The sequence below is a fragment of the Agelaius phoeniceus genome, chromosome 3 (genome assembly GCF_051311805.1).
Source record: "Agelaius phoeniceus isolate bAgePho1 chromosome 3, bAgePho1.hap1, whole genome shotgun sequence".
Classification (NCBI taxonomy): domain Eukaryota; kingdom Metazoa; phylum Chordata; class Aves; order Passeriformes; family Icteridae; genus Agelaius; species Agelaius phoeniceus.
The window spans coordinates 81,031,301-81,050,397 of NC_135267.1; the positions used below are offsets into that span (position 1 = coordinate 81,031,301).

Consider the following 19,097-nt stretch of genomic DNA (forward strand, 5'->3'; position numbering starts at 1 on the left):
AACCAGACCAGCAGAGCAGTGCTTTTAATATGTATTATAATAGCTATATATACATATTTTTGTTCCTGTTGTGAATTCATTAATGAGATCTGTGAAGACAGAACTTATGCAAGGAAAAAAAAATGGTGACAAAGGCAAATATAGGCTATTTGAAAGACAGGAAAGGTTAAAGTAGGACTGTTCCTGTTGGTGACAATTGGCTGTCAGATCAACTGGTCTGTTCTGTGAAACCTCATGTTAAGTCGAAGTTGTTGCCATGCTGGATATCTATTTCTCACTCTGCTGTATCAGCTGAAGATAATACTTTTAAAAAGTGAAGTAGACCTTTAATGGGGAAAAGATCTAAAAATATCTTTTTTCCTCTTGTTTACACACTGAAAACAAAAAGCATGACTTGGTCTGGGAAAGTGGGTGATGATGTTTTCCTTGATACTTAAGTTTCAGAAAGATTGACTTACTTTATTAAAGCAACTGTTAGAATAGAATTGCTCAAATTTTTGTCAGTCACAGTCAACAATGATACTGTAATAAGTAAATGCATATGCAGTTGTGAATAATTTCAAGTACATATATTTCCTCTTCGTGAGTTTTATCTGTGTTCACTGGATTTTACTAAATAAATGCTAAAGCCTTTTTGGAATAAGCTAACAGCATGTTTGCTTTTGTTTTTCAGAGGCCTCTAAACCTATTCTTGATGAAGTAAGCATACTTACAGCTATTGCTCTCTTCCTCTTGTCAGCAAGCACTGAAATAATTGGAGTGCAGTCTTTACAAAATGGATGTATGAACAGATTTAGAAGTGCATTGAATTCTTCTGATCCTTGGGTAAGATCATGTTATAGGAATGTAAATGACATGCAGCCAGCAGAAACTAATCGTGATATATTTAACACATTTCCTGAATGTTTTGTGATGCCTTTACTTCAGGGACAAGTACTGCTGTCAGGATAACTAGAATTTTCAACAATGCATTATTGAAACTCATGAGCAAAATAACCCAAACTTAGTGCTTCTAGATAAAGTGTTCATGGCCTTGTGCCAGCTTCTTGACTTCAGCTTTTTAAAAGGCAAAACCAGTCTCTGATATATGAAGTTCTATCAGATGAAAAGGTCGGTTACCATAGAGGGGTGACATTTTAACGTTAGTGTTGATCTTTTATAATACAAACTAAACCATTTTTCCATAAATAAAATTACAACCCACATTTCTGATCAATTTTATATTTGTTTTTGCAAAACCTGTGCTTATTTTGTGTGTTCATACAAAACTCAGTTTGGGAGCAAAAATATAATTTTGTGGGCACCATCAGAATGTCTATATATCATGATTCATTTGTATCATAATTTCACTTCTGCCCTTTGGCTTGAGTTTGTGAAATGCCTTCTGAATTACTCTGTCATTGAGGAGGAAAGTTAAAAAAGTTGTAGACTGACTTAGTTCAAGCAGGCTAATGCACTGTATGGGTAGTTAAGCTTAACTTTTCCAGCCATGTATATATCAGTTTGAGTGGGTATACAAATCTGCAGGTGGGAGCTAAGGAGAAAAATCTGTGATGTTTCCACTAGCAAACACTGCAGGGATTCCTGAGAAGAAAAACATGCAAAAAATGCGGATGTGTTTGGGGTCACAGTGAGGCATTTAAAATCCTGTTTGGACTGATAATTCTCCATAGCAGGGCAGGTGTTCTCCAGCATGAACATAAAATTCAGTTGATTCTGAAGCCTGACTCTGGATAGAAAGCTGCTTAGAATTTTATTGTGCGAATGGAAATGCCAGTTGTATTAAGTGAAACTTTAATGTCGTCCTGTCTCTGAGCTCTGTATAAACACAGGAACAGTAAGAGAGAAGTACGTGGTCGCCCACTACCCTGCTGGAAAGCTGCCCGTCAGCTGGAACTTACCACTATTTTTGTAACACACAGAGCAAGTTTGGAGAGCAGCCAGATGGTGTCCACTCTCTTCTCACCAATGTGCAGAGCAAATACTCTGTAATACTTGTGTGTTCATTCTGGCTTTTTAAATGTAAAATATTCCTTGTTGCAGTCAGGGACGAGACACCTGTTTGTAATAAAAGCATGATCGTGATTGTACTAAGTGCATTGAACTGATTAAGGAGAAGACTCTTCCAAAGAAACTACTGATGCCTTAAAAGAAATACAGGAGTATTTTTGAAACTATTACCACATGAAAAGGTCAAATATCATGTATAGTAATAACCAGAAGTCTGGTGAGCTCAATTCCCTTTTGTTCCAACAAGATAACTCAGTTGAGAGATCCAAGTGTTTCAACGCTGTTGGGCAAGTTTTACATGAGAGTGTGACTCTTATGCTTTGAAGAAGCTCTGATTTTACCTTTCAGGAGTTTTTGTAGACTTCTGTGAATGCACAATGGTCCAAAGTTTTATATTACACAGTTCAAAGGAAAAAAACTTGGATGAAATTCTGCTGTCAGATGCAGTCATAAAACTCTTTTGAAATATGGTTGCATTTAAGAAAATACTTTTACTCCTTATTTCAAAGGTTAATCTAATCATCTTTAACAGCTAATAAGGAATGAAGTTTAAAGAAAGTCAGAAAAGGAAGAGAATTATTTGTAACAATATGGAAAGATAGAGGTAAAATTTGTTGAAAAGGTCAAAGATGATGGTGAGTAAGGCATTAAGGAAAAACGTTCTTCTGTGGAGCTCTGTTACAAAGCATACAAATGCTCTGTTATTATTTCAGACCTTAAATATTGAATTGTATAGAAAACCTGCAGCTGTATTCTATTGAATTAACAGTAATATGAGCTCATAACCCATATTTTATTACCAGTAGTTTTTATAATCTATGACTTTTATTCAATATTTTTATTTATATATCTGTGTTTCCACTAATCCCTGGATCTCCTCACAGATCATTTTGTTCAGTAATACTTCCTCTAGAACATTTCTGTTCAGCGTGTGCTCAATAACTCATCCTGTTTGGACTTGAGTGCAGTTAGAAAACACGTGCCCTGTTTTATCCTCACATTTGTTGTGAGGCTTCACCTTTTCAAAAATGCTGGGTTATTTGTGGTGGATTTTGGAGGAAGATCTTTGTATGCCCCAAAAAAATGTATTCATAAATTCATCTGAACAAGATCATCAGTGGGTCATTTTCCCAAACCTTGGCTTTAATAATCTCTGCTTTCCACAGAGAGGGAGGAGGATAAAAAATAAAATAGATAATGACAAGGAGGGCATTCTGTGATCAGCCCATATAGTCCTAGGCTACTACCAGCACAAAATGGAGAATGAGAAGCAAGGATGGAAAGGCCTGACAATTTTGGCTACAGCCTTGGCTTGTATTAGAACAATAAGACCACTTTGTTCTGAGTCATTTTTATGGGCAATGTTGCCTTTCTAGAATTGGAATAGCATATCATGATTTTGAAGATTAAGCTACTGTTAGAGCTGGGAGTTCTGAGACCTAAAGATGCAGTTCACTGTGAACTGGTGTGACTGACTTGTCTGAAATTAACTATGTCTTTATTTTCTCAGGATTTATATTGTTACTGCTACTTAGTACCTGCGTGTTCTTTCTAATTGTCCTTCCTTTTATTGAACACTGGGCTAATACTGCTTTATTAGCTGGGCTGTGTTGCTTCTTTCCTCTTACTTAGTACGTTTCCTTCCCATTTAGTAGTCTTTTTATTTATTTAATCAGAGATAACAGAGTTTATTATATTCACTGAATTAACAAATAACTTTGAGGACAATTGTATTTATCTTGATTTGATTAGGTTCAAGCCAAGTGTTACCAGCTTCTGCTTTCTGTGTTCCAACACACCAATCGTGCCCTGTCCACTCCATATATTCATTCACTGGCCCCTATCATGGTTGAGAAGTTGAAGGCTGTGGAAAGGAGCCGCCCAAACAACAATCTGGAGCTTTTAGCAGTCCAGGAAGGAATTAAAGTCCTTGAAACGTTGGTTGCCCTTGGTGAGGAGCAGAATAGTAAGTATTTAGGTTTTCTAGAGAAATGAGTAATGCTAAAATAGAATATTGAATATTAGAAATGTTGCAGTTAGGAACTCAGTGGCGTAATCACAAATGGACTGTGTGTGCAACATGCTTTTGTAATTCCAGTGATTGAACTTTTGTATAGATGAACTTGCATAGCATATACAGTATGATATGCTGTGACCTTTGCATTTCTGGTGATTGCAGGAAAAAAATTTAAACATGAACTGCAGTAATAAGTGATATTTTATTCTGTTTGGAAATTTGTATTTCATGCTGTTTCAATTTACTTTTTCTCATTGTTAACTTAATTATTTTAGTATACTTTTATCAGATCCCTTCTACCAGCTCAACAAGTTTCGGCTAAAGAGCCCAAGAAATTGAACCATACTGGTCAGAGTATCTGGATTGTAGATGAAGCAAGATTTACTAGATAGAATATATTACTTATAATTTTTCTTTGAGTTAGTTATTCTTCAGCTGAAACCATGGGCATTCTGAAGACTCACTGTCTTTGACATTTGACTTTAAATGCTGAAAAAATTCCTTGAAAGAATACTACTATTGGTTTTGTGTAGGGTTTTTTGGGTGGGTTTTTTTTTGGTTGGTTTTTGTGGGTTTTTTTCCCCCAATGCACTCCTGTTTGGAGTTTCTCTTTTTTGATAGAATATAAAATTTCTTGAGCCTCATTCTGCTTCTGGAACAGTTGTTTGAAACACAGGTGAAATGAAAATGAGAGAGTAAATGAAACAAATGAGAAAACAGATCATCTGATTTGCTGGCTGGAGACATTTCACCCCATGAGTATGAATTAGTCAGAACCTATAAGGAAAAATTATTAATACTCTGGTAATCTAAAACAATTTTGATAAATGAGTTACCATTAATTTTTAAGTTCTTTGAGCTTAAAATGTACAATTACCAGGTTACACATTTCAAAGTTGTACTTGAATTCTTTCTAGGTACAAAAATTTGCCTTGTTGCTTAAGTTTAGCTGCCTTTTTTGTTCTCAAGGTCAACCCTCTTGATCCCTTTGCCATTTTGGGCTGTGGCCTTACTAGGTCATGCTAGCTGAAGTATAGCTGCCTTGCTAGTTTTTGGATTAGGATCTCCCAGACCAATGCAACATAAATAACAGCAGATAACTGTCCCTGACTTTTTTTGTGAACACTTGCTTTCTGGTATCAGTTCACTTAATGTTTGCTGGGGAGGTGGATACTCAAATTCAATGGAGTAACATTTCTGTCTGCCTGAAAAGTGTTTGAAATCCTTTAATATGATAGGCACTCTACATCTTAAAATCTTTCATCAATGATCTGCAATTGGATGGTGCAAAGCATCTCAAAATAAGCATCAGGATCAACATAATTGTAATGAGCAATAATAGAATCTTAAATCCAGTCCTGGTAAGACAGATTGGACTGATCAAAACACAGGAAGCCATCTACATTTCAGTTGTTTTAATGTGATAATTTTTTGATTACAGTTTCTACTGTGAGTTCTGAAAACAATATTGCCCTTCCTTACCCGTGTAGTAGCTGATAATTTTTTTTGTTTCATTCTCTGATATGGTAATTCCATTTTTTATTTCTTTCATTTTTAGGAGTACAGTTGCTTGCCCTTCTTGTTCCCACTCTGATCTCCTATTTACTGAATGAAAATGCCTTTGCTTCTGCAACTACAGCATCCAAGGATCTTCACGAGTTTGCGCTTCAGAACCTAATGCACATTGGTCCACTTTACCCCCATGCTTTCAAGACAGTAATGGGAGCTGCTCCTGAATTGAAAACACGTCTAGAAACTGCAGTCCGAGCAAGTCAGGCCAGCAAAGCAAAAGCAGCTGCTAGGCAACCACCACCCACAGTACATTCCACCCCGACAATTAAACTGAAAACTAGCTTTTTTTGAATTACTTTTATTATTTTTGGACCACTAAGTAGTCAGAAGCATTACATTATCCCTGCATACATGTCTAATTTCGTGTAATTTGTGTGTGAAAGGCTGTCTAATGGAGCTTTGTGTAATTACTTGAAATCCATGCATTACAAGGGAAGTGGTGTTACTTGTATTTGTATAGATTTTTAGGAAATTGTGATCATATTTATGAATTTCTGTTATAAATTATCCACCAAAAATTATTCTATATCTAAATAGTTTTATTTATTTTTAAAAGCTATCTCAAACCCTCCAGTGGTTTTTGAAATCTGGTGATTGTTATCCCACCATTGTGCCAACACACTAACACAGTGGGGATGGAGAGAAGAGGAGAAACTGTTATGAAGTACTTACCCTGTACCGTGGGGAATTTCTAGTGTAGAAGTACGAATTTTTTCCTTTTATTTAAAAAAAATAATAGGGAAAGGGACTTTGTAGATTGTTTCAGCTTGCATGAAAGAAAACCCAAAACCCCACAACAAAATAATTGAAAAATTTCAGCCTTTCTTAAGGTGAATGATCAAGCATGCTGTCTTAATGGGTTGTCCTTATTTATGTGGTGTATATCTCTTTCAAGTCCATTTCCATGCTTGAAAATGAATAAAGGATGCAAGGAATCTAATCCCCTATCTCTTCGAATATAAATTTTAAAGAATGCACTGGAAACTGAGTTTTTAAAGAGAACTGCCTTCTATCTGCATTTTTGTAGGTGTAGATCTTGGCCCTTGTAAGGTGTTTTGTGTTTGCAGTCTTCCTGTTCTGCCAGGAACTGGTTGAATATGTGGTGAGTCAGTGCTCTGCCCTTTGTCCAGACTCATAGGTATTTAACCTTCCTGCTAGATTTTATTTTCTGATACATCATACCTGTAGTCCTTGATCAAGTTTGCAAGCTGAGGTACTGGAGCACTTTGCACTGTAGTGACTCAGGGGGCAGAACACAGGTGGGAGCCAGGCTCCTCCGGTTTTCCCTTCCCCTGCCAGGCTTTTTTCAAAAGCATGTGGCTTCCCTCCCATCTGAGTGAGTCTGATGTGCAGATTTTGGGGCTTTTAGCTCATGTGCTGTGCTCACCTTGCATGCACAGCCAGGGACTCGCAGTGTCTGTCTGCTGCCAGGCCTCACCCTTCCTATTGGCAGAAGTGTGGAACCATGTATTTTCTTGTGTATATAAGACTGACTTACATGAATTTTTTGACACAGCTGTTGAATTTATGGGCTTTTATAGGGATCTTTCTATACATTTTGCTTTATAGAGAGAAGTAACATAACCAGAGGTCTCTACTAGGCCTGCTGAATTTCATCTCTGATGTTTCTCTGTATACTCTGTAAAAACTGCATATTTCAGATGCTTCAACTTCAAATATAACAAAGGGATAGTAAATATAATTGAATATGACTAATATCTGCTTAAAATATTTGTAGATCACTATTTTTGCATAGATACTTCCCTCTAGGCTTTCTATTTTCCTCTAAGACCTTACCTAATATCCCTTTGAGTACCTATGCAAAATGGTCAAGATAATGCTCTTTTGCCCTATGGTAAGTTGGCTGTGTGCAAAATATTTAACATAAAATCAGAAATGCTTTTTTTCACAGTGAATGTTTTAGTACTAAAGTGAGGACACAGCAAGTGGTGCGTACTCTAATCTCAATTTTTTTTGGTAAAAATAGTAATCAAGTCTTGTTCCATTGTTCTGCAGGAGTAAAGATATATGCAGAAGTGAAAACAATGTGCTGTACATGAGAAGGAAAGTAACTTCACTAATTTTTTCATCTTACTATAGGTAGTGGGAATTAAATTGATTTAAATACATCCCTTTCTAATAAGTCTGTCCAGCATTACAAATCTATTTTGCTTAGAGGTTCTGAACCAGTTTAACATTTGAAAGTATTAAGGACTCTTCCAGTTCAAAATTAACACAAACATTTTGCAAGTAAAAGAGAAAACAAGTTTGTAACCTGTTTTAGATTCCTTCCCCTCCACCAGGTAGTCTAGGAATTAATGACTTCTTGGAAAGATTTTGTCTATAATCATGTTTTGTTTGCCTTAAGTTTTATCTCAGCACTTTTAAGTTTTGGTTAGACTCTAGTTGACAAAATGTCTGAAAATTCGAAAGGGGGGAGGGAAGTGTAGCAATCAAGCATAACTTAGAAGTCAGTAGAACAATAGAAAAAAGTTAGCAGAAGAGAAAATGGCACTAGATAGATGTAGAGGGATAGAGAAGGGAGAGGTTTTTCTTTGTATTTTGTGTGGCTGTCTGCAACATGCACAACTCTCGTTTGTATACATCCTTCCCCAGTTTTAGTCCTTGTTCGCTTCTCTGCTTGCTCCTGATACTAAAGTTATTATCATGTGGTTTTACACAATATTTTGGCATCAAATTCCATTTGATTAAAAAAACTGAAGTAACTTGAAATGGCCGTAGTGCTGATTGTTGTTTGTCACTGTCCTTTTCATCTTTTTCTTTGTCAATAGCCTTTTAAATGTGCTTTTTAATGAAACTGTTTGCTCCGCTTCCCCTTCACATCTTTCATCTCTCTCTCTGCTGTTTCCTTCCCTTCTGCGTGAGCCGTGTTCTACGCAGGTTCCTTTCCGAGGTCCCCCAGGTCACTCTCCCTGTCCCGTGTTGTCGTCCCCGTTCCCCGCTGCTCTCCTGATGCTCGAAGTCAGCTTCCTTAGTGCTGTTTCCCAGAGAGATGGTCCAGCAGCCGCAGCTCCCACTCCTCGGGCAGGGTTACGAGGCAGGCGGCTACAGCTGCCACAGATCCCGCTCCGCGGGCAGGGTTACGAGGCAGGCGGCTGCGGTTTCGGAGCAGCCACACCGAAACAGGAACCGCGGCTGGAGAGGGCAGCGGGGCCGCTCCCGGTGCGCCGGGGCCGCGCCCGGTGCGCCCGGCCCACGGCCAGGGGCGCAATTGGCACAAGCGGGGCCACCGCGGCCATCGCCCTCAGGAGCCCCATGGCACCGCCGTGGTGGCACACAGAATCTCTTACACGGTGCTGGCCCTCGGCACAGCCCGATGGAGCGGCGCCTTGTCTGCCCTCAGCAGGGCTCTGCTGCTGGGGCGCACATGGCGTGGGAAGGGAGCCCAGCTTCGTGCCCTGGTGCCGTGGGGAGAGGGCAGTGCTGCCGACATCTTCCGCCCCCAATCCCACAGGCTCCTGTTTTCCCTTTCCTCGCGGACCACGCAGCGTAGCACTTCCTGAAAAATGTAGAGTCGCTCTCCTTCCCAGCATTGCAAAGGATGTTCAAGAAACCCCCGTAGCCTTGGGCAGGGTTTCCAGCTTTTGGCAGTGAGAGGCCGAGCGCTGCTCAGAACGGGGAGGAAGCAGAAAAGACGGAGCTGCCAGGGCAGGGCCCGATGGGAGCACGTGGGACTGATGCGAGACCCCTGCCCTTCCCGAGTTCCTGGGGTGGGCTGCGGTCAAGCCGTGTCAGTCCCGCTCGGAGCTAAAGGTGCTCCCGCTGCAGGGACTGCCCCTGCCTGGCCCCTCCCGCCGGCGCCCCCGCCCAGCCGACCGGACCGCACGTCCCAGCGCTGAGGCTCAGCCGTCCGAACGCCATCCCCGGGATTACGGACGGTGCGGGAAGAGGGCGGCGATCGAAGAATCCTCCCCGCCACCCAGCGGAACTACAATTCCCAGGATGCCGCGCGGGGCGGCGGGGCGAATCGCTCCCCGGCGCTGTCCCCGCCAGGCCACCGTAGCGGCGGGCGGGGGCGGCTGTCAGGCGGTGACGGCGGGCGGGACGCGCCCAGGTTGTTGCTGCTGCTGCTGCTGCCGGGACGCGGCGGGAGCGGCGGCGGCGAGCCAGGCGGACCCGGCCCGGCCATGGACGAGCAAGCGGGGCCCGGTGTCTTCTTCAGCAACAATAACAATAACAACGCCCTCCTGCTGCCGCCGCCGGCGGGCGGGCCGGGGCTGGAGCCGGGCGAGGCGGCGGCAGCGGCGGCCGCGGCGGCGGCAGCAGGAGGCGGCGGAGGAGGGGGAGTCTCAGCCTCCGGAGCCGCCGCGCCGCTCTCGGCGTCCCGGGCTCAGTACAGCGTGCCGGGCATCCTGCATTTCCTGCAGCACGAGTGGGGCCGCTTCGAGGCGGAGCGCGCCGAGTGGGAGGCGGAGCGGGCGGAGCTGCAGGTAACACCCGCGACCTTCTACTCCCCCACAGCCCCGGCTCTGGCGGCCGCTCCCCCTCCGTGTCCCCCGGCTCTACCCAGCTGGAGGGGAGCGGCCGCCCTGGGCGCTGTCACGGCTTGTCGTCTTCCCCGGGAGGGAGCGGCCGGCCGGGCTATTCCGCTGCCCCCGAGGGCGGCCGCCCCCCGCCGCGGCCGGGCCGGGGGTGGGACGTGGCAGCCGGCCCGGAGGGGAGCGGGCCCTGCCCGGCGGGGAGCGGCCTCTGCGCGCTGTGCCGCTCTCGCCTGCTCCCGGGGTTTTCCGGATGCCCTTCGGGGTCGGCCGCCCCAACTTGTCACCAGTTTCATAACCCCTGTCACAATCTGCCCCCGGCGAGCTGCGCGCCCCCCTTGTGCCGCGGCTGTCCCCGGCCCCGGTGCCGCCCCGCCCGCACAGGGCCAGGCCCGCGGGACCGGCTGGATCCCCTTCGGTACTATGAGGCGCGTTATGTAGTGTTTTCGTTTGAAAAGCAGTGGGGTTGATACGCTCATTAATGCATGAAAGGACTGATAGTGATCTTGTGGTTAAAAGAACTTGTGAGCTCCTGGCCTAGAGCCATTGCTGTCAGATACTTCAGTGATGGGCACGTTGCATTAACTCCAATAACAGTCGATAATGCAACCTTCGTTCCTCTTTGGTGTTGTTTACAAGAAAATTCCTGTGTTAAACCTTAACGCTGGCCGTGTTGCTACCAGCCCACTGTTTGGTTTTCATTTGGCCATGTTTGAGACTGAAAAGTGTCTATGGGTTTCTTTTTTAAGTCTCCTTTCTTTGTCTCTTCCTGTCCATCTCTTCTTTCTATGACTTTCCTTGAAAGTCTTTGTCAAGAGAGTCTTGAGTCTGTGTAGTAATGCAAACCACTTCTCTGTTTTTTTGGTTATTGGGTTGGTTTTTTCATCTTTTAAATTTTACTTTCTACATACATCAAACAACCACTCTGAGAAGAGTGGTAGGTGTGACGTTCTTTAATGAGAGTTCCCTTGTAGGAATTTAAAGGAAGTGGTCATGAGAACAAGAGAGTAATTTTTATTTTAACTTCCCTGATTCAGTGAGAAATTGGTTAGTAACTGAATGATATTTCTATTCACTACATCTAGTAAATACTGTGTAGAAAGTTACTAGCTAGCTATGTATAGGAATAACCTCATGTGTCGTATATCCAGTGGAGGCCCATAAATATCTTGACATATATTCATAGCTGATTCAGATATCAAATATTGCTTTGGAGAAAAAAATCTGTTTTGCAGGACCTAGGAAATTTTGCCAGTGTATTAAAAGTAATAACACTTTGCATATTTATCACATCCTTCAGCAGCATGACTTCCCTCCTCCTCCCCCAGGTATCCCTCAAAAGCTTGGTGTTACGGATGAGAGAGGAGGAAAGAAATTGAGCATTTAGACTATTTGCAGAAGTCATGTATTATCAGTGGCAGATAACCCCATCACAAGTTGTTTGCTTGAATGCCTTTGACTCTTGCCAAAACATCTCAATAAAGTTATAATTAGCTGTGGCTGGCATTGCCATGAGCTGTAACAGCATTTATCTGCTGCAGAGTCATGTTCAGGAAGGTGCAAAATTCTTGGCTATCTCTACAGACATCAGGCGTTAACGTCTGCTGTGACCATTTGCAGATGAATGTTCTTGGATTCCTCTGAGAGGTTTGTGGTAAGGGTTCAGCAGCTACGAGGTGGCTTTTAGAAATTGTGCACCTGAAGCATGAGCAGTGTTAATTACAGGCCTGGTCTGTGCTCCTTCTGAAGCCTTTTGTTGGCCTGTATATTTGGAAATATTTAACAGCATAATGGAAATTTGAGGTCGGACAGTTTCTCTCCAGAGATAAAGATGCAGTGCTTCTCATTGTACTTTTATCCAATGCAAATTCCAGTGCTAGATTATCCATCCACTCTTGGGAGGCTGTGGGGCAAAGGACCTACTTAGTGTGGTGGTCTTAGTATGCCATAATTTTTTCCTGCAATTCATCTAGTTTCTAAGAGGTAGACTTCTTTTATCTCTGGTTCCTTACCTGCCATGGTATTGAAATACTTGGGATACCTTATGCCACAGTATTACTGTGCTTGGCTTCTGCTCTGTAGTTGTTGGTTAGTTCCACTCTACCCTCTCTCCAAAAACACCTTGTAAGTCAGTCCCATTGTGATTTCATGACTTCCTTTTCTTCCTCTCTGGGCTTCTTTTTATTTTCTCTTTTTCTTATCCTTCTAATTAACTGTGTGGAACTAAGTGTGATGGACAAGTAGAATACCTTCCTGTTGTGTTCTGTGGTGCTTGTTCAAGGGACACACACCCAAGCTCATAACATATGTGAGTTAGCAAGCTGGGCAGTTTAATCTGGTCTTAGTTACTGGTCTAGTACTGCCTTCCCAAGGTTTTTCTCCCTATCGGTGCCTGTATTTTGCTTTCCCTGGCAAATACTTTGTTTATTCTGATTTTCTAATTATTTTTCTTGAACCTTTTGAAATTATTGTTGCCTCTATTATATAATCTTCCTCATTCAAGGCAAAAGAGGACTTCTGTATTTATATCTATGTAAGCATCATTAGTAAGCTGTGTATATCAAATAAGAATGAAAACAGATTAATATGGGGTTCCCCTAGATGCTTATCTGCTGATTACATATTTAACTTTTAATGCTTGCTTTCTCTTTACACTACTTTGACATCTGCAGATTGGAAAATTATCCTAAGAATAGACTTTCGTGATGCCCTGTGAAGTAATTAACTAGGATGAATACTAATGTTATTAGTCCTCATTTAAGTATTCACAAACAGTGCTTTATGGCATTATAATCTATTTTCATATCTTTTCAGAAATTAGTGATTTTCCTTTTCTTAGATGCTTCTAGCAGCTGCTTGGGATAGTTGACAAGACAGGATTTCCTGTTCTACAAGTTTTAAACTTCAGGTTTTTTCATTCTGCATTTTTCTGGACTGACACAGAGACAGTTCAGAGTTGTCATTGTATGTTGGACAAGCCCATCCCAAAATAGCAAAGGGTTTGATCAAATGCATGTGCAGGGCACTGAAATCCATATTTTTGCTTGAGGCAAGCAGGGGTTGAACTGCCTCCCACTCTGGTGTCTTGCCCTAACCATGGGTCTTCTGACTGGTTGGGAGTGACTGTCTCTTTCGGATGTTATTTCCCTTTTAATCAGCAATCCATCACCCCTGGGGGAGCAATGGGGACTCTGCCCTGGGGACTGGGACCCTGCAGAGCTGAGAGCTGCCAATGCACATCCTTGACCCAGCAAGCAACAAGGCTGGATGAGCTTGGAAGGTGTGTGTGTGTGTGGCTTTTCTTTTGGCTACAAATGTTGTCTTTGCAAGCAATGCATATGTTGCTGTAGAAAGTTTTGCTTGTGACAAACATTTTTCTGGCAAAAGTACAGATTTGCAGATATTGGCATTTCTCCGCATTTCACAAATGGTCTAAATTGCAACAAACTGCTATGCTGTAACTGTGTTTATGGACAACCCCCCATCCTGCTAAGGAATTTTCTAACTTTTGTCCCCTTCACTGCTGAAGTTTTCATTTCCTCTAACTAGTAACTTGTTTCTTTGGAGTAGTAGACTCCATACAAGTGGTGCGACCTGATAGCATTACATGAAAATTATTTTTCCTGGGTAAACTTTCCTTTGAAAAGGTTTGCAAGGAAATTAGGGAGAATGGGTGGATACAATGTGCTTGTGTTTCTACAGCTTTGTTAAAAATAGTCCTTGTAAGACAGTGCCAAAAGAACAAGAAAACACCACCCAAATGATAGGGAGAGATAATGAAATGAGATAAAATGTGGTTAAATGATAGCAAACAGCTGTAATAGAAGGAATGTGATGGAAGTAATAGCTAAGAACTTGAGATGGGTATGGAAGTCAGATTTAGTAATGTTAGTTCTCTGTGGGGGGGGGAGAATCAGGGATGGGGATCTTGCCCCTTGCTGCTGCTTTTCTCCTGCAAGAGGCAGGCGATGAAACCAGGCCTGCTACGTGGTAAGATTGTGTCCTTGGAGATAGACAAGTTAAAGTAATGAGGAGAAGGGGCAAATCAGACAGATGGCTGTGACTATTTATAGTGTGGTTTAGGACATTTGTTACTTGATTCAGAAATTGTTGATATTTACAGTTTGTTGGCTTTTAGATAACGGTCTTCTTGTTGGATTAAATTTCTAGTTAGAAGTTGTTCTGATAGCTGGATAATCTGAAAACGTTGTTCAGAGAAAAAGTAATGAGCAGTGAGTTGCTGAAATCAGTTATTAAGATAATGGAAAAGTCCTAAAGATACAGTTTGACCAATAAAATGGAAGATAAATAAATTTGAAGAAGTTTTGTATAAGATTTTTAAGTATGATGATTTAGGTCAAATTTCTAAGATTCTCAGTGAAAGATGAATTGGCAGAAGTGCTGTAAAAGTCTTCTATGAAATATTTTTTCTCATAAGGCAGATAGTACAAAAGAATTACCAGTGATTAATGTTACGCACATCTCCACTGCAGAAGGGCAATAATTTCAACTTTATTGTTTTATATATATATCAGATAAATCAAAAGAAAGGCAGAAGAAAACAAGCCGTGAACACAATACTGAGGTGTGTTTATTTGGGAAAAATGATGCTAAATGGGCCTTGGTGACTACCAGATAGCCTCTCTTTCACAAGGTTTTTTTTGTGAACTTTATATTTTACAGATTCATGTGAACCAAACTGTATTTTCCTCTGCTTATATGCATGTTTGCCAGCTATTTCCAATATAATCATTGATACGCTGTCATGGCTTCTTTTACTTAAGTGAGGAGGACCAGTGGGAGTAAATGTTCAGTGATTTTCAGAAATTCAGATGTTTGTAGATGTAGAACGTAAGTACAAACTGATGAGACAATGTTTTTGCTGGTGTGCATCTGGTTTTTATAGTTGGATTTTTTTTTTTTGTGCATAATTGATCTGATAATTTCCTAGCATCAGATATTTCAGTTCTTCTCTTGTCTGTCAAACCTGTAATTTAGTTTAAGTGCAATGAAAATGTGTTTCTTAAATAGCCTAAATCCTTTAGGAAAATGATGCTGTAAATATTGATGTAGTATGAACTGAGAGAGTTTTATAAAGTTACATTGTCTCCAAGTGGTCTTTAAACCTTTCAGACTCCTCTCATGGAAAGTTATACTTGCAAAAAGAAAAAGGCATTTTTCTGTTTTTCTTGGTTGAGCAAAACCAGAATAGATTACTGTGTTCTAGGTGGAAAACTTTGGTTTTCAGCGTCAGGTTAGCATATGGTGAAACATCCTAAGTGTCTTTATTGGTGAACATTTTTAATTAACTTTGTATCTCTGTCCTACTTAAAACGTAGCCCTTCTTTTTCTTTTGAGGGTCTTGGCTTATGGCAATTTTATTGCATCAGAGATAAGTAACTTGGCACTGTTTGAACAACAAGTTGCAAATATAACTTGGCCTTTATTGCCGTTTCAGTAGACACAGAAACTTTATTTGCTAATTTTAGAATGGTCTGTGTAAAATTCCCCAAGGAAGACCACGTGAATTGCCTGAGACTTTTGGTTCATCTTAATTTAATGCTAAAAGAAGTAAGACTGTACAAATACCAAGCTGTAACTAAAACTGTTATCAGTAAACAGTTTTCTGAGAAAGTAAGTATTGGTCAGTAACCTACTCATGTATTTGGCTTAACAAGGCTGGTGAGCCTTGTCAGGTCCTCATTTCTACATTTCTTAGTCTAAAAGTGGCAAAAACTGAAGTAGATGAGGGATCCTTATGTTATAGTTTTAAATGCTGAGAAATGCCTGGATACCTGAAAAAGTTCTTTGGAATAATTTCAGAGTGCTCAGAATCCAAGCTTTGCAGACAATAAGCTAGAAATAAAAATACTCTGAAATGTGAAAACAAAAGTTCATTTTATCTGAGTGACCTGTTCTGTGTGGGCCTGTAGATGAACTCATCCAGATGTTCTTTTCCTATTTGAAAAAAGTTCGCTATATGCTCACTACTATTGAGTGTTTTTGAAAATAACCCAGTGATAAAGAAGTTAAATTAAGGATTGCAGTGAGGAAAGACTGCATTTTTTCTGGTCTTAGCCAGGAATATGTTTCCCTTTAGTGCAGTCACATAGGGCAGGATTGCAAAAGCATTGGAGCAAAAATGGCATGCATGATATTCGTATCCTAGCTTGTAAACAGGAGGTAAGAACAAAATCACTTATCTTTTATTTGTTTCACTTGATGCCCAAGTCAGTTCAGAGTGGTCATGCATGCCTGAATACAAGGAGTAGCTGATTGTGGATGTAGGAGTGAGGAACTGGAGTGTGCCAATTGCCTCTGCAAATGCTTGTGTGGTCAAGTCTGGTTCACTCCTCTTTCTGTTACTGAAGCCAAATCTAAAAATCTCCTCCAGATTTTTTCTCCCTTGTCTTGCCATAGCCCAAGTGATTCATTGAGCCTGTGAACTCCCATTGTCTGTTCAAATGTGGGCCATGAGTCTGTTTATCAGTCCTGCTGCTGACTGCTGTCGCTGCATTTCTGCCCTTCTTGTACAGCAAGTGGAAAGGAATTTGAGCATTTGCAATTTAGACTCCAGCTCATAATATGTGATTATTTTGTGACATGCCATTGCAGTGTTGCTTATAGAATTACATAATAGAATTAAAAGCTGCACTCTCTTTGTGCTTATGTTGGTGTATGTGGCATGTGCTCTTGGGTCGAAAAAAAAGTTAATGTTCACCACTTAAGTACGTGTACCACAGAAATGACTGGTGAGAAAATTTTTGCTTATGAAGAATGATTAAATAAGCTGACTATACATTGCTTGGCAACTGTTTTGATGCTTAAAATTGCTAGAACACTGAAAGGCAGCACTGAAGAGAGGATAAAAGAAAGACTGGCTCTCTGAACAGAGATCTATGTAGTCAAACACTTCAAACTGCAGAAAAACAAGTCTTCCTGTTTTTGAGATGCCTACGTTAGAGTAATCAAGGTATTGCCAGGTATAAATTGTGAATAAATTCTGGATCATTTATTAGGAGTTTTTCAGTCTTACTGAATTTGTTCTTCAAACAATGTTTTGTCTTTGACAACATTGTTTGAAAAAGACAAAGAACGTAAGAAAATGGCATTTTCATCCATAGTTTTTTTACTGTAAACTAAATCTTTGATTTCTTTTGATGTTTTTTCTGGGTTTGTATCTGATGCTAGTTTTAGGACATCTCTGAAAAGTCCAACAAAAATAAGGTGTCAGTAGCAGATTGTGCTCTGCATTGGTCTCATGAGGTGCTATCATCCAGTGAGAGCATGTGAGGGATAAATGGGATGAAGTACCTTCTGTGTGAAGGTGAAGTTAAATATGCCTTGGTGCCTGCCAGTCGTTTCAGCCTGTGGCCCCACTTGAGTTTTGTTATCTTAAGTGGCTGCAGGAATTACAAAAGCTTCCCAGCCTCTCTTGGCACAGAGTGTGAGTAGGTGTGCGTAGTGATGTGAAGTATGGTGCCTCTTAAAATTGTTCCCTACTTGTACTAGACCATTGATATTTCCCTTCCCCCTTTCCTCTCTTCTCACCCCTGGGGCATGCCTACACTTATTTACAAATATACTTAAATATGTAGTGCTTCAGTGAGCCAGCTATAATCTAAAATACTGAGTAGCCTGGCAGCCTGCAGAATCCTTCTGGCAGATCTTGGTAGACCGGTTAGCACGACTGTTCCAGATTGATTCATCTCTATAATGTATTTAGTTCTTTTAGCTATCTGCATATTTTTTGCAATACTTTCCCTGCAGTTTCCCCCCCACCCTTTTGTCCTCTTTCTCTCAACCTCTGAAGACCTGGTTGTTGAATTATGGAAGCATTATGTAGAGAATTGTGTGTCTTAGTAGCTCTTTGTCAAATGATGTCTGTTGACCTTTGAATGCCCATAAATTTGAAGTGAGGTTTACTTTAAAATATTATGATAGATATTTTAGAGAAAAATAGAAAGGCTTTTTATAATTGTTGAGTCTTATGAATTAAAAAAAATAAATTGCCTTTTAACTTAAAATAGCTGTAAAAAAGAAATTGATAGAAGTTGATACTAAATGTGCACCAGTTGTTTAGCAGTCATAGTATGTTTATTTTTTAAAATTTCCTGTTAAAGAGGAGAATTTTTTACCTCCTACTCTTAGGTAGTGTCAAGGTATAAGCCTAAAAAGATGTCTAAATATAATATATTTTAAACATGCTTGTTGCTGATTCATGGAATTATAAATTTCAGTGTACATTTTAAACATTGGTAAAATCTGGACTTACTAAGATGTGATTTCATGATTTAATTATGCTGTTATGGCTGCTAAGCCAGTATTAGGAAGTCAACAACATTTACAGAAAGAATTGTTTCTAGCCCAGTGCTACCTCAAACATTGTATCACCTTTTTGTCTGCTTCAAAGTAAGGTGACATTAGAGTCCTTTGGGGAATTTTGTAGAGCAGTAGTGTTGTTGTCTTTGAAAATTTTTTTAATGTAAGAATGAATGTTATTTTTAAAACCTCTTAATAAAGAAGTGGACTAGTTAAGGTAGCTACAGTGCTGTAATGTAGACTGGATGTGTATGACACTTCTAGGTTATGTTGCAGTTGGTCATACAAAAAAATTCTGTGAGATGAAGTGGAAAAAAAAAAACCCGGACTCAACAATTGCAGCTGAAATAGATGGTTCCAGGCATGTCTTTTTACAGTGTTCTCTGGTTTTGTGGTGGCTATTTTTGTTTGGTTTGATTTTGGCTTTTTTGTTGGTTTTGTTTTCTCCTTCTCTCTTGATCTTAATGTCACAGTTGAGTTGGAATACAGTAACTTGTAGCACTTAGCCTGGAATAAACTCGAGGCGGATCCTGCCTTGATTCTTGCCGTGGAGCCAGCGGGGCCGGGTGCTTTATGGAGATGATGAGCCCCACCCGTAAGGCAAGGAACAATACGAGGTTTTGCGGGATCCCCATAGGCAATTTTGAGGTTTGCAAAGACTGGCTTACAACTTGATG

At 40.8% G+C, this 19,097-nt stretch overlaps 2 protein-coding genes across 5 annotated transcripts in view; both read left to right on the plus strand.

Annotated features, from left to right (window-relative positions):
* The window catches only part of HEATR5B (HEAT repeat containing 5B), a 55,485-nt gene extending 48,946 nt beyond the window's left edge, over positions 1–6,539 (plus strand). For all 4 annotated transcript variants that reach the window (XM_054628729.2, XM_054628727.2, XM_054628732.2 and 1 more), the window contains 3 exons: positions 674–825; positions 3,763–3,976; positions 5,586–6,539. In XM_054628729.2, coding sequence (XP_054484704.2) covers positions 674–825; positions 3,763–3,976; positions 5,586–5,890 — 671 coding nt within the window. In that variant the 3' untranslated portion in view covers positions 5,891–6,539. The remainder of the gene's footprint in view (positions 1–673; positions 826–3,762; positions 3,977–5,585) is intronic.
* A 3,008-nt stretch (positions 6,540–9,547) lies between these two features.
* The window catches only part of STRN (striatin), a 69,299-nt gene continuing 59,749 nt past the window's right edge, over positions 9,548–19,097 (plus strand). The window contains 2 exon segments of the mRNA XM_054628950.2: positions 9,548–9,713; positions 9,716–10,050. Of these exon segments, the coding sequence (XP_054484925.2) occupies positions 9,563–9,713; positions 9,716–10,050 (486 nt within the window). The 5' untranslated portion in view covers positions 9,548–9,562.